The sequence below is a fragment of the Phalacrocorax aristotelis genome, chromosome W (assembly GCF_949628215.1).
Source record: "Phalacrocorax aristotelis chromosome W, bGulAri2.1, whole genome shotgun sequence".
NCBI lineage: Eukaryota > Metazoa > Chordata > Aves > Suliformes > Phalacrocoracidae > Phalacrocorax > Phalacrocorax aristotelis.
The window spans coordinates 23,494,346-23,511,308 of NC_134310.1; the positions used below are offsets into that span (position 1 = coordinate 23,494,346).

The 16,963-nt window shown below is 46.6% G+C and overlaps 2 protein-coding genes and 1 long non-coding RNA gene across 4 annotated transcripts in view; 2 read left to right on the top strand and 1 right to left on the bottom strand.

Moving 5' to 3' along the window:
• Positions 1-3,169, bottom strand: part of LOC142049889 (zinc finger SWIM domain-containing protein 6-like) — a 146,013-nt gene extending 142,844 nt beyond the window's left edge. The window contains exon 1 of one of the 2 annotated variants that reach the window (XM_075078054.1): positions 2,530-3,169. In XM_075078054.1, the coding sequence (XP_074934155.1) occupies positions 2,530-3,040 (511 nt within the window). In that variant the 5' untranslated portion in view covers positions 3,041-3,169. The remainder of the gene's footprint in view (positions 1-2,529) is intronic. The other variant, XM_075078052.1, reaches the window with a different exon arrangement.
• LOC142049895 (uncharacterized) overlaps positions 1-16,963 on the top strand; it is a 503,625-nt gene that overhangs the window by 214,789 nt on the left and 271,873 nt on the right. The gene's annotated exons all lie outside the window — the stretch shown is intronic.
• The window catches only part of LOC142049893 (small integral membrane protein 15-like), a 131,556-nt gene continuing 117,852 nt past the window's right edge, over positions 3,260-16,963 (top strand). Inside the window, exon 1 of the mRNA XM_075078071.1 lies at positions 3,260-3,673. The gene's annotated coding sequence lies outside the window, so the exon portion shown is untranslated. The remainder of the gene's footprint in view (positions 3,674-16,963) is intronic.

Below are 16,963 nucleotides of genomic sequence, written 5' to 3' on the forward strand. Positions count from 1 at the left end.
TTCCTTCCAGCCCTTTCACCAGCTTTGTTGCCCTCCTCTGGATGCATTCAAGGACCTTCACAGCCTTCTTAAATTGTGGGGCCCAGAACTGCACACAGTACTCAAGGTGAGGCCACACCAATGCTAAATACAGCGGGAACAATGCCCCATGCCTGTCAGTGTTTAAGAGGCATTTGGACAATGCCCCTAATAACAATACAATTGACATGTTTCATTTCATCAGCTTCCGCTACTATTTTTGCACAGCCTTTCAAAGGAGGCTCACATAAGGTTAAAAAAAAAAAACAAAAAACAACCAAACAAAAAACACAAACAAACAAAAAACCCCAAACCAAACAACAAACCACTCCACCAACTAAAGGTATTTTCAGCAGTAGGTATAGCATTTGTTTGGAATGCAGTTAAGGGGTCCAGAAGCAGCAGCCAACAGTTTGATTTATGCAGATTCTCTTTCTTCACATTGACCCTTGCCAACATTACTCCCCTTTTGAAGCTATGCAAAAAGTTACTTTTTTTCCTTTCACAACTACTCATTGAGGCCTAATCTACTGCTGAAAGCAAGCAAAGCCAAGCCCACACTGGATGACCTAGAAAAGATTGCATCTTTTATTTATCACCTCTTGGTTTTATTTTCACAGTGAATTCTGCACTCTAGTCAGTCCTCATTGCTTGCAAACAGAATCAAATGCAAGCAAAAGGGGAAGAAAAAAAAGTCTCAGTACTGCCAACCAAACTAAAAGCCCTACTTTTGGTTTTGTCAGTCCTGAGGAACCACAGATGTGCCTCAGACCTTTGGAAAGAGAACGAAAGGCAGAAGATTAAACTTATAAAAAAGTTAATAAACACCTCTTTCAGAAAAAAATTTAAAAATAGTGTCTAAAGCTGAACTCCATCCAGGCAGAAGGGAAGGGTATATAGCCCAAGAACAGCAACAGAACTTCCCTTTGGAAAGTAGAAGGCACTTTTGCAGTCTGCCAGCGAAGTGAAATCCGCTGCGGACAAGGCCGAGAGAGAGCCCAGCACCGGGACCGGGGCCGCCGCCACAGCTCAGCGGGGCTCAGCCCTACACGGCGCCGCGAACAAAAGGCGAGCAGCAGCCGCAGCTGAACCACCGCCGAGGGACGGTCCGGCCCAGCACAGGGCGGGACACAGGGACCGGCCCCACAGAACCGCCGTCCCGCCCCCCGATTGCCGAGCCGGCGAAGAGAAGCAATGAAGAATCTCTTTTGTCTAAGCTTCCACCTTCGGGGGGGGGGGGGGGGGTGTGTGACAGAAAATGAAGAGAACACAAACATAAAAATGAGAACAAAGTGCCTAGTCGTCGTCGTCGTTGTCGCCGCCGCCTGCACCCAGCACACCCGGGACACGGAAGCGCACCCCCCCCGCAGAAGTTTCCCGGGGAAGCTATAAACCCCTTCCCCGCGGCATCGCCACCGCCCTATCAGGGGGCTGCTTGCGGGCGGGGGGAGCGCGCGCACCCCCCCCCACCTCCCCGGGCAGCTCCCCTGTTGGGGTGGAGGGCACCAACCTTCAGAGGCCTTTAGAGGCAGGGGAAGAGTAAACTAGGGTCAGTCTGCAGCGGGTGAAGAGCAGCGGCAGGCGGGGGTAGCGGCGAAAAAAGTATTGTTCCAGGAGGAGGAAGAGCAGCGCTTTACTTCCTTACCTCGCCGTTGTCACGCAGGGGATCATCCCAAAGTAACTCGTGGGACCCCCACGCTCGAGCTACAGCGGCTCCCCGCCGTTGCCCCAAACCGGGGGCCTTTCACGACGCCTCCTCCCCCCACCCCGGCGGTGGGGCTTGGGAGGGATCGCGCCCCCACCTTCTCACTCGCCGCCGCTACCCTAGAACTGCCTTTGTTCCCAGCTTCGCCTCCTCCCCCCCCCCCCCTCCAGGGTCTCACACCCTTTTTTATTTCTTTATTTTGGACCGCGGCGCATCCGCCCCCCTCCCCCGCCGGCCGCCTTCTGCTGATTCATTTCCACCGGCGGTCCCGAGGGGGACGGCGGAGGCGTTTCCTCGCTATTGTGGCTCGGGGTATGGCGATGACCCGGATTACCAAGGGTGGGCGCTGGGAAGAAGCGGAGCCAAACAGGATTACACACTCTGGATTACAGGGAGAGGGCACGACGAGTCGGGAAAATTAAAGGGACAGGGGGGAGTAGCTGTGCCCGGCCCCCCTGCCGGAGATTGGGCCGGCTGCCGGCGGCGGGGGCCGTGGAGTTATTCCGTGTTCTGGGTGCGAGGGGGAGGAGACTGGCGGAGAAAGTTGCTCGGCCCGAATTACAGCCTGGGAGTAAAGGATTCGTGCAGGCCGGGCCGCGGGCGGAGCAGCTCCCCGGCCCCACTGGCAGCCCCCCAACGGGCTGCCGGGGCACATCAAGGAGGCGGAGTGGCTCCGGCCGCCGGGGCCGCGCAGGGAGGGTGGCGGCTCCCCGGATGGCAAGCGAGTGATACGCAGGGGCAGACCCGCGCCTGAAGATGCCGGCGGCGCCCTGCCTGGGTGGCCACGGCTCCGGCCGGTGACTCACCGACTTGCAGGACATTATCGACACAACCGCCGTCTAGCAGAGCTATGCCCCTGCGGAAGGGCAGTCGGTTCTCGGCGGCGGCGGTCTCGGCGCCCCCACTGGGCGCGGCGCCGGTGCCCCCGAGGGCGACGGCAGGGTCCTCGGTGCCGGTGTCGAAGGAGGAGTACATGCAGATTTCCCTCTCGCTGCGGGGGAAGGACCAGTAGACGATCCTGCGCTGTACCGGCTCCGGGATCCGCTCAAACCGCTCCTCCACCCGCTGGAAGGGCCACTTCTCCGCCACCTTGCGAGCCGCAATGTCCAGCAGGGACTCGGGGTTCTGGGTTTTGCCGAGCGGCAGCAGCCCGGCGGCGGCGGCGGCGGCGGCGGCAGCAGAGGAGGGTCCGGCGCAGAGCGCGCCGTTGCCGAGTCCGGCACCGCCCACCCGCTGGCCTGGCCTGCGCCCCGAGCCGTAGCCGGGTCTGCAGCAGAGGCGCTTGATGGGAGGAGGGAGGTGACCACGCTCCGCCATGATCGCGCCGCTTCTAAGCGGATAGCGGAAGTATCTGTACCCTATAAACGGCACCAGGAAGACAGCGAGCGGCCGCGAGCTACCCTGGGTCGCACTCTCTCTTCCCTTACATGGCCGCGGGAGGCGGTGCCGGCCGCCTCGCCCACGGCGGGGGGCGGAGCCTTATGCAAATCGGCGCCACAAACATAAATAGAACGGCCCGAGGAAGGCTTGTTCTGCGCGCTGGTGAGGGATGCTGTGCCGATGTTTCGCCTTTTCCCCCCCACCCCGCTAACGTCATGCGCGCAAACTCGAGAGCGCCTCGCGCGCCTGGTGGGAAAAGGGGGCGTGGATGGCAGCGTTCTTTGACGCCGTTCTTCTCTGACACTGTGTAAGGAATGGAATGCGGGGGCGGGGCCGCCATGGCCTCAATCCAGTCACTTCTACTAGGAAAACTGGTGGGAGGTGGGGGTAATCGCACTCCGCAGCCGGAAAATACGTTACAGCTGAGGCAGCCGTCCTCGCCCGCGGAAAGGTGGGGGCTGGCCTGCTTCCAATGCCTCGCCCGGGAGATCAGAGCAACGCCTGCCTTTCGCTGGAGCTCGGCGGGAGTTGAGAGCTGATGGGAGGCGGAAGAGGTGCCTCGGAGAGCAGGTAGGAGGCGCCCACGGGTGATCCCACATGGGCTGGGGTGGCTTGGGTTCCTGCCTCAGAGGCAGGCTGAAATAGGCGAAGCCGTGGTGGTGTTGTCGGGGTACTGCTCCTCTGGGGCAGAAGCCGGGGTGGCTGACCCCACGCGTGCCCGCAACAAACCCTTGAGACGGCTCAGTGAGGCGCGCCCCAAATTTTTCCTTTCTGTTAGAGGTACTACGGTAACTATGGCCATTGGACCGTGAGGTGAGACCCCGCCCCGTGGCGGGGTCTGGCGTGTCCTGGTTTGCTGGTCGTGGGCGCCTTTGCGCGTGGGCTGCAGCCCGGTGAGAGCTCCACGTGGCTGGCTCATTTTGCAGATGGTTCGGCTGTTATCCCGAAAAGCGGGCTCGTTTGCCTGGTGTGCAAAACGCCAAGCTACACACAGAGCAGAGGTATTTTATTCGTTATTTTTGTGCAAAGATTGGTGCTAGGTGGTAACCCATAAAGCTAGCACACTGCACCGAGAAACTACGAGGCATTTATACAGTTAAATGTGTCAGTCACAGCTAATATTCACACGCCTCAGCTAATAATTGGTTCTTTCTTGCTTGGATTTAACGGTACAGCTCACTCTTAATTTACCACGCATGCTCGGGGGTGGGGGGTGGTTCCAGGCCTATGGGCCTATTTTTCAGTATTATGACAAGGAAAGTTCCCATACTGGGCGCTTTGTTTTAGTTCTTATCTGCATCCCAATTAGTTGTTCTCCTTGACTATACGCTTTATCACCCAGTTTTCAGAGGCTTCTGAGGCGGGATGTTTGCTTTGATAAGTCTCTCAGCTCTCCTCAAGGATATAGTTGAAAAACAAGTGCTTTTCTGTCTCAGTTTTTGTCTCTGGCCCTCTCTTTTGCCAGGCTCGTGTAGTTCATTGTTATGTCTTTAGTGGACAGTTCCAAAAATCCCATTTTCTTAGGGATATCACGACTTGAAACGGCACTAGTAGCCCAAGGTGAAGGGCTCAGTGCTGTGACCCGCAGTGAGTAAACTGAACTCAATTAATGTGTGCTGTGTTTGCCTTGGTGTTGAAAAGGTCTGTAAAAAGGCTGATGTTGGCCATCTGTCCCAGTTAATTTTTAGCAAGCGGTGGGGTGCGTAATGCTTGCAGTTGCTGCAGAGCATAGTGAGAAGGATTCTTTTTTTAATGAATACAGAAAAGTCAAACCATAATATTCAGCATTATACCGACTCCTTAAATTAAATGGCCTTCCTGGAAAAAAAAAAAAGAGTAAATTCTAATGAGCCACAGTAGCAGGCTGAGGGTGTAAGACTCCTGCATAGCACAAATAGCAAATGCTACCTCTGCTTGTAGCAAGGAATTCTGTCCCTAATTACAGGCATACTGATAATGTAAAATATTATTAAAAGAATATACAATAAGGATCAGAGCTAGCAAATAAAGCTGATATATCAAAGTCTCTCTCCATAAGAAAGATATCATTTTAGAACAATAAATATTTTTAATTCATTATTTTCGAACTTTAACTTGAAAATGGCATTTTTGGCGACTTACACTTGAAAACACTTATTCATTCATTTGGATTTAACAATGAACAGCACTTGATAGCGTACGATAGAAAAGACGTAATTTGAGTGCCTAGTTGACTGATTCACGTAGGCTAGTTTACCAAGCTGGACTATATTTTCCATGACGCAATGCAAGTATTCAGTTGGGAGGTGCACAGTCCGGAACGCAGGGAAAGAATGTCAAGTTGTTGTGGTTTAGCCCCAGCTGGTAAGAACCACACAGCCACTTGCTCAATCCCCCACCAGAGGGATGGGGGAGAGAATCAGAAGGGTAAAAGTGAGGAAACTCATGGGTTGAGATAAGAACAGTTTAATAATTAAAGTAAAACAATACTAATAACAACAATAATATAATGAAAAGGAAAATAATGAGAAAGAGAGACAAAACTGGGGTAGGGGGAATAAACAACCAAAATGAATAAATGATGCAAACCCAATTGCTCACCACTGGCTGACCTGACGGTGCCAGTCCCTGAGGCTCGATCAGCCCTGCCCCCCAAACCTGTGGTGACAACTCCCCCAGTTAATATGGTGCTCATCATGTCATATGATATGGAATATCCCTTTGGCCACTTTGGGACACCTGACTTGCCTGTGGTCCCTCCCCTCCCAGCTTCTTGTGCACCTGGCAGAGCATGGGAGGCTGGAAAAGTCCTTGACTAGTTTCACTACTTATCAACAACTAAAACATCAGTGTGTTATCAACATGATTCTCATACTAAATCCAAAACACACCACTATACCAGCTACTAGGAAGAAAATTACCTCTATCCCAGCTGAAACCAGGACAGTGTCCACCCCTTATTCTGTACTGTCTATGTCATGCCAAGGTCCTATGCTTTCCAATACATTCCAATTAATCACCACCACCTTTCCTTTATTTTGATATAGACACAGAAATACCATTCCCTTAATCTATGGGCATCCCTCTAAAATGTCCGTTGAGTACATTTAGTCCGTGACTTTGGGCTTTGTCTGTCATAACAGTCCTTCAGGGCAGGAGAGATGGTGTATGGTGTTGGATTCTTCCATGCAGAATCCAGTCCTTGTTCCATCACGGCTACACTTTGCTTGGTTCAAAGTTCATTCTTCATTAACCGGGGAGATTCTTACTATAATACCATTAATATAGCACATAACAACCATATAATACTGTATATCATCAGTTTTATAGGAATTAACATCATACCATTCAGTTCATTGGCTGTTTTCACCCAAAATCAAATCTCTTTGAGGTACACATCGGAATTCCTCTACCTCCCATATCACCCACCAAGTTCACCCAGGTCCTTGAGCAAAAGCAATCCCACAAATGGGTTTGCCTTTGCCTGAGGCAGGAATAACTCATACTGTTTTCCCCAGCATATTTTTTATGTACACTACAGGGACTCTTTCCCCTTCCACAGTATGTAAGAGTTCTGATTGCGCGGGGCCAGCTCAATTGGCAGATCACCTTGTTTTGACTAACCAGGTGGCTTTTGCTAAATGTGTATCCCAGTGTTTGAACGTCCCACCATCCATTGCTCTCAGTGTACTCTTTAACAGTCCATTGTATCGTTTGATTTTCCCAGAGGCTCCTGCGTGACAGGGGATGTGATATACCCACTCAATGCCATGTTCTTTGGCCCAGATGAATATGAGGTTATTTCGGAAATGAGTGCCATTGTCTGACTCAGTTCTCTCTGGGGTGCCATGTTGCCATAAGACATAGTTTTCCAAGTTCAGGATGGTGTTCCAAAAAGTGGCATGGGGCAGGGGATATGTTTCCAACAATCCGGTGGTTGCTTCCACAATTGTGAGCACATGGCACTTGCCTTGGCCGCATTGTGGAAGTGTAATATAATCAGTCTACCATGCCTCCCCATATTTACACTTCAGCTAACATCCCCCATATCACATAGGCTTTACCCGCTTCACTTTCTTGATTGCAATGCATGTTTCACATTCATGGATAACCTGTGCAAAATTCCACCCCTCGATCACGAGCCCATTTCTATGTTGCATCTCTTCCTTGATGGCCTGAGGTGTCATGGGCCCACTGAGCTAGAAATAATTCACCCTTATGCTGCCAGTCCAGATCCACCTCAGCCACTTCAATCTTGGCAGCCTGATCTACCTGCTGGTTGTTTCGATGTTCTTCAGTGGCCCGACTCTTGGGGTCATGAGCATCCACATGACGTAGCTGCACAACCAGGTTCTCTACCCGGGCAGCAATATCTTGCCACAATGTGGCAGCCCAGATGGGTTTGCCTCTGTGCTGCCAGGTGGTCTGCTTCCACTGCTGCAGCCAGCCCCACAGGGCATTTGCCACCATCCAGGAGTCAGTATAAAGATAGAGCACTGGCCACTTTTCCTGTTCACCGATTTCTAATGCCACCTGGATGGCCTTTACTTCTGCAAACTGGCTCCATTCAATTTCTCCTTCAGCAGTTTCTGTGACTTGCCATATAGGACTCCATACAGCAGCCTTACATCTCCGGTGCTTTCCCACCAGACGACAGGACCCATCAGTGAACAGGGCATATTGCTTCTCATTTTCTTGCAGTTTGTTATACAGTGGGGCTTCTTCAGCACGTGTCAACTCTTCCTCTGGTGATAATCCAAAGTCTTTGTCTTCTGGCCAGTCCATAATCACTTCCAAGATTCCTGGGCGACTGGGGTTTCCTACTCGAGCCCGCTGGGTAATCAGTGCAACGCATTTACTCCATGTAGCATCAGTTGCATGGTGTGTAGAGGGGATGTTTCCTTTGAACATCCAGCCCAGCACCAGCAGTTGGGGTGCCAGGAGCAGCTGTGCTTCAGTACCAGCCACTTCTGAAGCAGCTCGAACCCCTTCATATGCTGCCAACATCTCTTTTTCAGTTGGAGTATAGCAGGCTTCGGACCCTCTGTATCCACAACTCCAAAACCCTAGGGGTCGACCTCGGGTCTCCCCTGGAGCTTTCTGCCAGAGGCCCCAGGTAAGACCATTCTCCCTGGCTGCAGTGTAGAGCACATTCTTTACATTTTGTCTTGCCCGGACTGGCCCAAGGGCTACTCCGTGAACTATTTCCTATTTAGTTCGTTCAAAGGCTGGATGTTGCTCAGAGCCCCATTTGAAATCATTCTTCTTCTGGGTCACTTGATAGAGAGGGCTTTTAATCAGACTGTAATTTGGAATATGTTGTATTTTGGACTTAGTATGAAAATAATGGTGATAACACACTGATGTTTTAGTTGTTGCTAGTTAGTGCTTATACTAGTCAAGGACTTTTCTAGCCTCCCATGCTCTGCCAGGTGCACAAGAAGCCGGGAGGGGAGGGGGCAAAGCCAAGAGAGCAGATCCAAACTGGCTAAAGGGGTATTCCATATCATATGACATCATGCCCAGTATATTAACTGTAGGGAGTTGGGGAGGGGACGTAGTGATCACGGCTCAGGGACCAGCAGCGTCAGTCAGCGGGTGATGAGCAGTTGCATTGCTTGTGGGTTGTTTTTTTTATTTCCTTTTTTTTCTGGTCTTCATTTCACTCTCTCTTTTTACTTTTTATCATCATCATCATTATTATAATCATTACCATTATTACTCTTTTAATTATTAGACTGTGCTTATCTCAACCCACAAGTTTTATTGCTTTTGCTCTTCCGATTCTCTCCCCCATCGCACAGGTGTGCGGGGTGTGAGCGAGCGACTGTGTGGCGCTTAGTTGTTGACTGTGGCTAAACCATGACAGCATTCTCCAAAAACCCACAACACCTAAAAAAGCTTGTGTTTCCTTTTTCCTAGTTGGTGGAGACATGGCTGCTATTTTGTTGATCACATCCATTGGGATCTGACGTTGCCATTTTTTTCCTAAAAACTGGATCTGCTCTGCATGTCCCTCGACCGTATATTTTTTTATGGCATAACCAGCCTTCAGAAGGATTTGGACTATTTTCTTCCCTTTCTCAAAAATGTCTTCTGCTGTGTTACCCCACATGATGATGTCATCAATGTATTGAAGGTCTTTTGGAGCTCCTCCCTGTTCCAGTACAGTCTGAATCAGTCCATCGCAAATGGTAGGACTGTGTTTCCACCCCTGGGGCAGTCGATTCCAGGTGTACTGGACGGCCCTCGAAGTGAAATCAAACTGTAGCCTGCAGTCTGCTGCCAGAGGGAATGAGAAAAATACATTGGTGGTATTAATGGCGGCATACTACTTGGCTGCCTATTACTCCAGTCCATATTGAAGTCCGGCACAGCAGCACTCAGCAGCAGCGTGAATTCATTCAGGTCATGGTAGTCTCCACTCTCCATTAGATTTCTGCACTGGCCGTATGGGACTGTGAAAGGGTGAGCGGGTCTTACTCCTTGGCTTTCCAGTCAACAGATGAGCTCATGGATGGTAACCAGGGAGTCTCGGTTGGTGTGATATTGCCACCATTGCACTTTTGTGGTGCTGATTGGCACCTCTTGTCCTTTGACCCTCAGCAACCCCACAACAGAAGGGTCCTTCGAGAGACTAGGCAAGGTAGACAACTGTTTAATTCTCTCCATCTCCAAGGCAGCTATCGTTCAGCCTCAGTTGGCAACTAAACACCACGCAGCTGCTTGCTCACTCCCCCCCACCCCTGTGGGATGTGGAAGAGAATCGGAAGAGCAAAAGAACTTGTGGGTTGAGATAAGCACAGTTTAATAATTACAATAAAATAATGATTATGATAATAATGACAATAATGTTAATATAATAATATGGAAAAGTAAGAAAAAAAAAGGGGAAAAAACCACAAACGATACAGCCGCTCACCACCTGTCGACCGACACTGCCTGGCCCCGAGCCATGATTGCTCCCTCCCTCCCCCGGCCAGTTCCTCCCAGTTAACATACTGGGCATGACGTTATATGATATGGAATATCGCTTTGGTCAGTTTGAATCTGCCCTCTTAGCTGTGTCCCCTACCCTCCTGGCTTCTTGTGCACCTGGCAAAGCATGGGAAGCTAGAAGAGTCCTTGACTAGTACAAGCGCTACCCAGCAACAGCCCAAAACATCTGTGTGTTATCTCAACATTTTTCATGCTAAGTTCGAAGCACAGCACTATGCCAGCTAGAGTGAAGAAAATTAACTCTATCCCAGCTAAAACCATGACAGCAGCTATACCAAAAGCCCACTTGTACCCTTTTGGGTCCTTGAAATACCCTCTCCTGAGGTAGTCTATACCAAGGATGCACGGAGCCTCTGGGCCAGTCACAATGGGGTGCTTTTGCCACTCATTCCCAGTTAGGCTCATTTCGGCCTCCAATACAGTTAGCTCTTGGGATCCCCCTGTCACTCCGGCAATGCTGATAGGTTCTGCCCCTGTATAGCTGGATGGCATTAGGGTGCATTGTGCATCGGTGTCCACTAAAGCTTTATACTTCTGTGGTTCTTATGTGACAGGCCATCGGATCCACACAGTCCAATAAACCTGGTTATCCCTTTCCTCCACCTGGCTGGAGGCAGGGCCCTCTAGTTCTGGTCATAGTAATTGCTATTCACTTCTTGTAAATGTGAATCAAGAGTCTCTTTATTAACCTTTAGAAATAAAATCAGCGCTTCTAGTCCTCTGTCTGGGGACCTGCTTACTGGAAACTGGAGCAGCAACTTTCCTGGAAGAATCCCCCTGAGTGACTGTTCTTCCTTGCAACTCACGTACTCGTGCCTCTAGGGTCGAGGTAGGTTTGCCATCCCACTTCCTCATGTCCTCTTCCTGGTCGCACAGGTAAAACTGTAGAGTGCCCTGTGGCGTATATCCTCTCCTTTGAGCAAAGGGACGCTTATTCCTAATGTCCGAGACACTGCTCTGTAGAGGTGGGGAGTAGGACATATCTTCTTTGATTTGTTGGACCTCGTGGTATAGTTTCTCTATAGCGGAGACAAGGGAGAAAGAGGTATTTGCTTCGTAATCCTGGAGTCTGTCAGTCAGACCCCCCCACTGTTGGTGCCTCTTCATCTTTCCAGGACACTATTGCTAATGAGATTACATGGGACAATGGTGTGGTCCGTACAAACTTCTGCCACATGGGTCATTTCAACTGGATCTTTGGGTGACTGTTCCTTGTCCAGGTCACCATAAATCACCTCAAGCACAGCTAATTCCTTCAGATACTGGATTCCTTTCTCCATGGTTGTTGATTTTCCTGGGCGATATGTAACATCTGCCTTGAAGGGATACCTTTCCTTCACGGCTGACAGGAGTCGCCTCCAAAGGCTAAGGGCTTGTGCCCTTTTTCCAATTGCTTTGTCAATGCCCCCTTCCCCAGAAAGGGATCCCAGTTGTTTGGCTTCTAATTCCAGGCTACTGGCCCCATTATCCCAGCATCAGAGCATCCAGGTGACAATGTGCTCACCCGAATGATGGCCAAAATCTTTTCGCATATCTCGCAATTCACTCAAGGACAGGGATTGGGTGGTCTCCGTTTAGTTTGAGTTCGTTCTCTCCTCATGGTGACCCTGCTTTTTCATCCTCTCTTACTAAACGAGTTGACTTTCGCTTCCAAGGTTTCTTATTGTGTATAGGGGTGACTGATACCGCCATGAGTTGATTCTCTGATTCAGCTGCAGTGGCTGTCCTGGGGGTTCGAGTGGCTGTCGCCTCATTTGGAATAGCCGCAGTGGCTGTCACTTTGTCTTCTTATCCAGAGGTACTGAATACTGTTGAACAGGGCTCGGTAGGCACGGGCCAGGCCCCAGCATGTTGCAGTGATCTGTGTCCCTCTGGAGTTCCCATGGTAGCAACATTCTTTCTCCAAATATTCTACTAGTTTTTCAGGATTCTGCACTTGTTCAGGGGTGAAGTCCCACAACACTGGGGGTGCCCACCGTCTTAGGCATTTGCCCATACTATCCCACATACCCTGCTACTCATAACTATCGAGTCTTGGGGCAGATCTCTGGATGATATCCTTAAATTGCTTACTAACCTTAGATTAAACCAAAACAATATGCCAAAGAAATACCAACTACCTAAGGATGTTCAAGATACTGAAAAGTTTTTATAAGGAAGGAGGAGACATCATAGAAGAAGGTAGCTAAGGTGCCATTCTGTATTTCCTCCATATAAAACCTCTCAGGGGAGGAGATATAATTGCTAATAGTATCCATGAGGTGGTACCCGAAGTACAGTAACGGCTCCAATACAAAACCCAAATACCAGATAAAGCTGAAGGCCATTGTTTGAATAACAAATCTCCTAGTTAAAACATCACTAATCACTGCAGAGCACAGCAAACTACAATAACCAACACCAGTCTTTAACATGTATTGCAAAAATAAGTGCATGGTGTAGATCAGATAATATTCTCAACTAATATTGAGAAGAGATGAATCAATGCTATGACCAGCAACTGTTATTATCTCAAACCCTTCAAGACCCATGTTGGGCGCCAAAAGAGACTTGTGATTTAGCCCCAGCTGGCAACTAAGCACCACACAGCCACTCGCTCACTCCCCCACTGGCAGTATGGGGGAGGGAATCAGAAGGGTAAAAGTGGGTTGAGATAAGAACAATTTATTAATTAAAATTAAACAATAGTTGTTATAACAAACCCAAAAATAATAGAATTAAAAGGAAAATAAAGAGAAAGAGAGAGGTGAAACCCTGGGGCGGGGAGGGGGAATAAACAACCAAAACAACCCACAGGTGATGCAACTGCTCACCACTGGCCCACCCATCACCACCAGTCTCTGAGCCGTGATTGGCCACTCCCCCAGTTAATATACTGGCCATGATGTCATATGATGTCATATGATATGGAATATCCCATTGGCTAGTTTGGGTCAGCTGGTTTGGTTGTGGCCCCTCCCCTCCCAGTTTCTTGTGTACCTGACAGAGCATGGGAAGCTGGGAAAGTCCCTAACTAGTATAGGCACTACTTAGGGACACTTAGCCACTACTTAACAGCAACTAAAACATCAACGTGCCTTCAGTGCTAAACCAGCTACAGTGAAAAAAAATTAACTCTATCCCAGCCAAAACCAGCACATTAGTTTGTCAAGCATAAGATCTAAGAAGTACAAATAACATCAAGTTGACTGGAAACTTAACATCTACTTTTTGTTTCCACCAAAAACCAAGACTACAGAAATAGTTTATTTTCTAATTAGGTGATTGAAGAGTTTTGTGGAAACTGTGTTTTTCATTAAAAATGGATGGGAAATTCAGTGAACTGTATCAGACTTGCCTACTTTGATTTTTAAAGAAAGATTGGCAGAAAACCTGAAGATTGTTTAGAATATGCAAGTATTGGCTTTTTTATATGCTAGTAATCTCTTAGACAGTAGCGTTAATTTGTAATTTCACAGGCAGATAATTTTTTTTTTCCCTGCTGTCAGTTGCTTATACTAAGAAAATGGCTAATGGTTTTTAACCAAGGAGTTTAAACTGCAGACTACAGACAGGGACTAAACTGTGTTCTGCAGAATTTATTTTCTGTATATACTAAAAGGTGTTTTTTCTTTGGGATCATGAGAGCTACTTTCTGGGTAGGAAATTAGTATAAACTGATGCTTGTGCTTCTGGGTATAGACTGCACAAAACAGTTACTCTTCAGGTGCCAGTTTCATAAATTCACAGATACTTTGCTGGGATATTAACTGGCATCTTCATCATTTTAGTATATATTTTACAAGTGGTCTACTGGATTTATATACTTAACTCCAACTAAATTTTGGAGGTATTTGGGAGCCTGAATGCTACAGGCAAGAGATGAGGATGTAGTACTTTATTTTGCTATTAATATGGTATTGGTTTCAGTATTTCTGACAGTAGAGAAATGGAATATGTAGAAGGTAAAAAATGAAGAACTTCATGATTTCATGTGTATGAGCGCAGAGGGAGGAAAATTATATTTCATTTTCACCTCATCACTTACTCTTTGTTAATAATTTTTCACATCTTGAAGCAATTTTTCTTCTATGTTCTTCTAGCACTATTTCTGTTTTAAACAAGTGTCTAGCAAGTCAATAAAAATGCTCTTCTAAATTAGGTAATTGCTGTTCTTTATCAGGTCTTAGCCACCTGCTGCAACAAAAATAATACACTAATGCCACTGGAAGAATTCTTCCTGTCATAGTAAAGAAGTTTTACAGTAAAAATTGAGAAGTAAGAAGAGTGAGAGATATGTCGATGAAAAATAGAACTTCCATAATAAGCAGAAGTAGCCCATGTCAGTTATCTCAACTTCGTCATTCTTCTGTCTTTTCAGGTCTGGGCAGAAATTATCAAATTCACTTTAAAAATCTCAGAGAAAAGCAGGTGGAAAAGCCCATAGATCAACCTTTTTCTTCCATCTTCTATTCAGCAGGAATAGCTACTTCCTATTAAGTCTATGAATATTAATAGCTACATGGATGCTGTTGAAGCTTTTTTTCATTTCAGGGCTAGGGAGTACATGAAGAGGTAATGGCATCTTTGCTCTTGAAAATCTGCCATAATCACCAGGTATGCTTCTTTTTGGGCTCCCTCTGCATTGTTGTAGCTCCCTAATGGCTTGCAAATTATAATCTGAGTCTGAGGTTCCTTTGTCCCACTAGTATTGCCCCTTGAGTTCCTTTAACTTTCTGAAAGCAAGTGGGAAGATGTGTTAATTCCAGGGAAGAAATTAAAATGTGTTAAAGCCATACCTGAACTGTATTTAAATTTATAGTTAGTTTTTTCTTTCAGTTGATGTTCTTGTGGGAAGACCTTGCTGAACTGAGCATTCACTTCCTCTTTTTCTGCCTCATGGTTTTGGGAGGTCTGTATTCCAGAGCTATGTAGAGAGGAAGGAATGGCTGTATAACAGCAACCTTGACTTGGTTAACTTCCTGCATGTAATCAAAGGCTGTTCTATGAGCTATTTGGAAAAATGCCCTTGGCCCCCACTCAGTGAAATTAGTTCTGAAAAATATTTCAAAGCATTAGGCCACTTGCAGTCATTTTTGCTCATTCCAGTAATACATACAGGGTTTGAGCATTCTACCAGTTATGGTAAGTTAAAAGAAAGATCACACACAGCTGCACAGTTGTGTTTGTATGAAGCAAACAATGGTCTAAACGTAGAAAAAATGGATTGCAGACAACCTAATGTTGGCCAACACAAGTTACCCTGGTGGTTAAAACTTACTTATCTGGAAGGATGAGAACAAGAACAACAACCATTAAGAGGAGACATGGCATTTAAGCTGAACAAGCGTCCAGATTCATGTGCTGCATAAAATGTTTCTAAATGCTGGGAGGGTAGGGGGTCAGAGATGGAAAGGAAGAAACCCAGGAAGGGAGGCTAGAGGGCTCTCAGAGCTAGAGCTTTAAGAAATAAAAAAACCACAAGAAAAATTACATGAGGTGATGGCACTAAACCAAATACAAAATGACTGATGGGCCTACTGAAACAGATGAATTTAAAATGCTAAAACAAGTCCTTTTAACCTGTTTCTTTAAGCTTTTTTAGATACCTAAGCACTTCAGTTCTTGTAAGAAAGCTATACGTTTTATGGATTCCAAATATACTATCATTTATCATTTGAAAGCTTCAAAAACACTGCTAGGTAAAGGTAGTGAATATCACTACACTTTGCGGTGTAATGACTCTGGAAATTCAAATACAGGAAAAATTAATAATAGCGATGAGTGTTGATGAAATTATGATCTTAAGATTAGTAAATGAAGAAAATAGTGTGCTTGATCAATATCTTTGGTTTTACAATGTTTTCTTAAATAATTTCATTCATTATGTTCAGAAACTATTAATTTAAGGATTTAAAAGTAGAACATTTGCCTTTTACTAGCCTTTTAAATAAAATATTCTAGGATAAATATTGCCAGCTCTTTAGAGTCTATTAAAGTGAAAATAAACCAGCAGCACCAAATGAACCCTTTCAAAGTGCAGCTTTTTATTCTAATTAAATTCCATGATGATTCCAAAACTGGAGTCAGAGGCTATAATCTAAAAGCATGTAGGAAATGTACTTAAAATGCTAAGTGTGCTTTACCAGTATTCTACAAAAATGCAAAAATACAAACATCCTAATTTGACCTAAATCCTCTTGATATTAATTTCTGTGTCCTCTGCCTTTTTGTGGCTTGATACTTGACGTATGAAGTAATTCTGAGATAGACTGAAGGGGAAGGCACTGTGTGTGCCAGAGTCCCAGAGCTGTGTGAATTAATGCCGCTCTATATTTCCTCAAGCACTGAGCACATTCAGTTTGCATTTATTGAGAATAGGCCCTGCAAATGAATTATTTCTTCCTTATAAGGAGCCTTGTGTTGGGATATCTGTTGGGACAGTTTAGCTCACTACTAAGATACTAGGGATAAAAGCATCATTGTTACAAGTAAAATGATAATGTGAAAGTGACTTCTTAAACATGTTGAACTAATTTAGAAGATTCAGAATTTCAAAGGCTTGGATTAGAGGAACAAGCGCATCTCACCTTTCTTTGGAGTTTTAACTTATTCACTTACCATCTGTAAAAAGTCAAAAGCAGAAAATCCTGTCTCTGAGATGAAACTAGATTTAACATCCCTTCTACAGATCTCAGTTGCAGAATTCATGAACACTCAAAGAAAAAACAGTTATTACTGTCATAAGATTTTCTAAACTTTATTTCTAAAAGATTATATTTTTTTCTAATATCAAAATAAAAGCAAATTTTATGAGGGAGCTGGCAGATGTTCTTGCCAAGCCACTTCCCAAGCCATTCTCCATCATCTTTGAAAGGTCATGGAGAACAGGAGAGGTGCCTG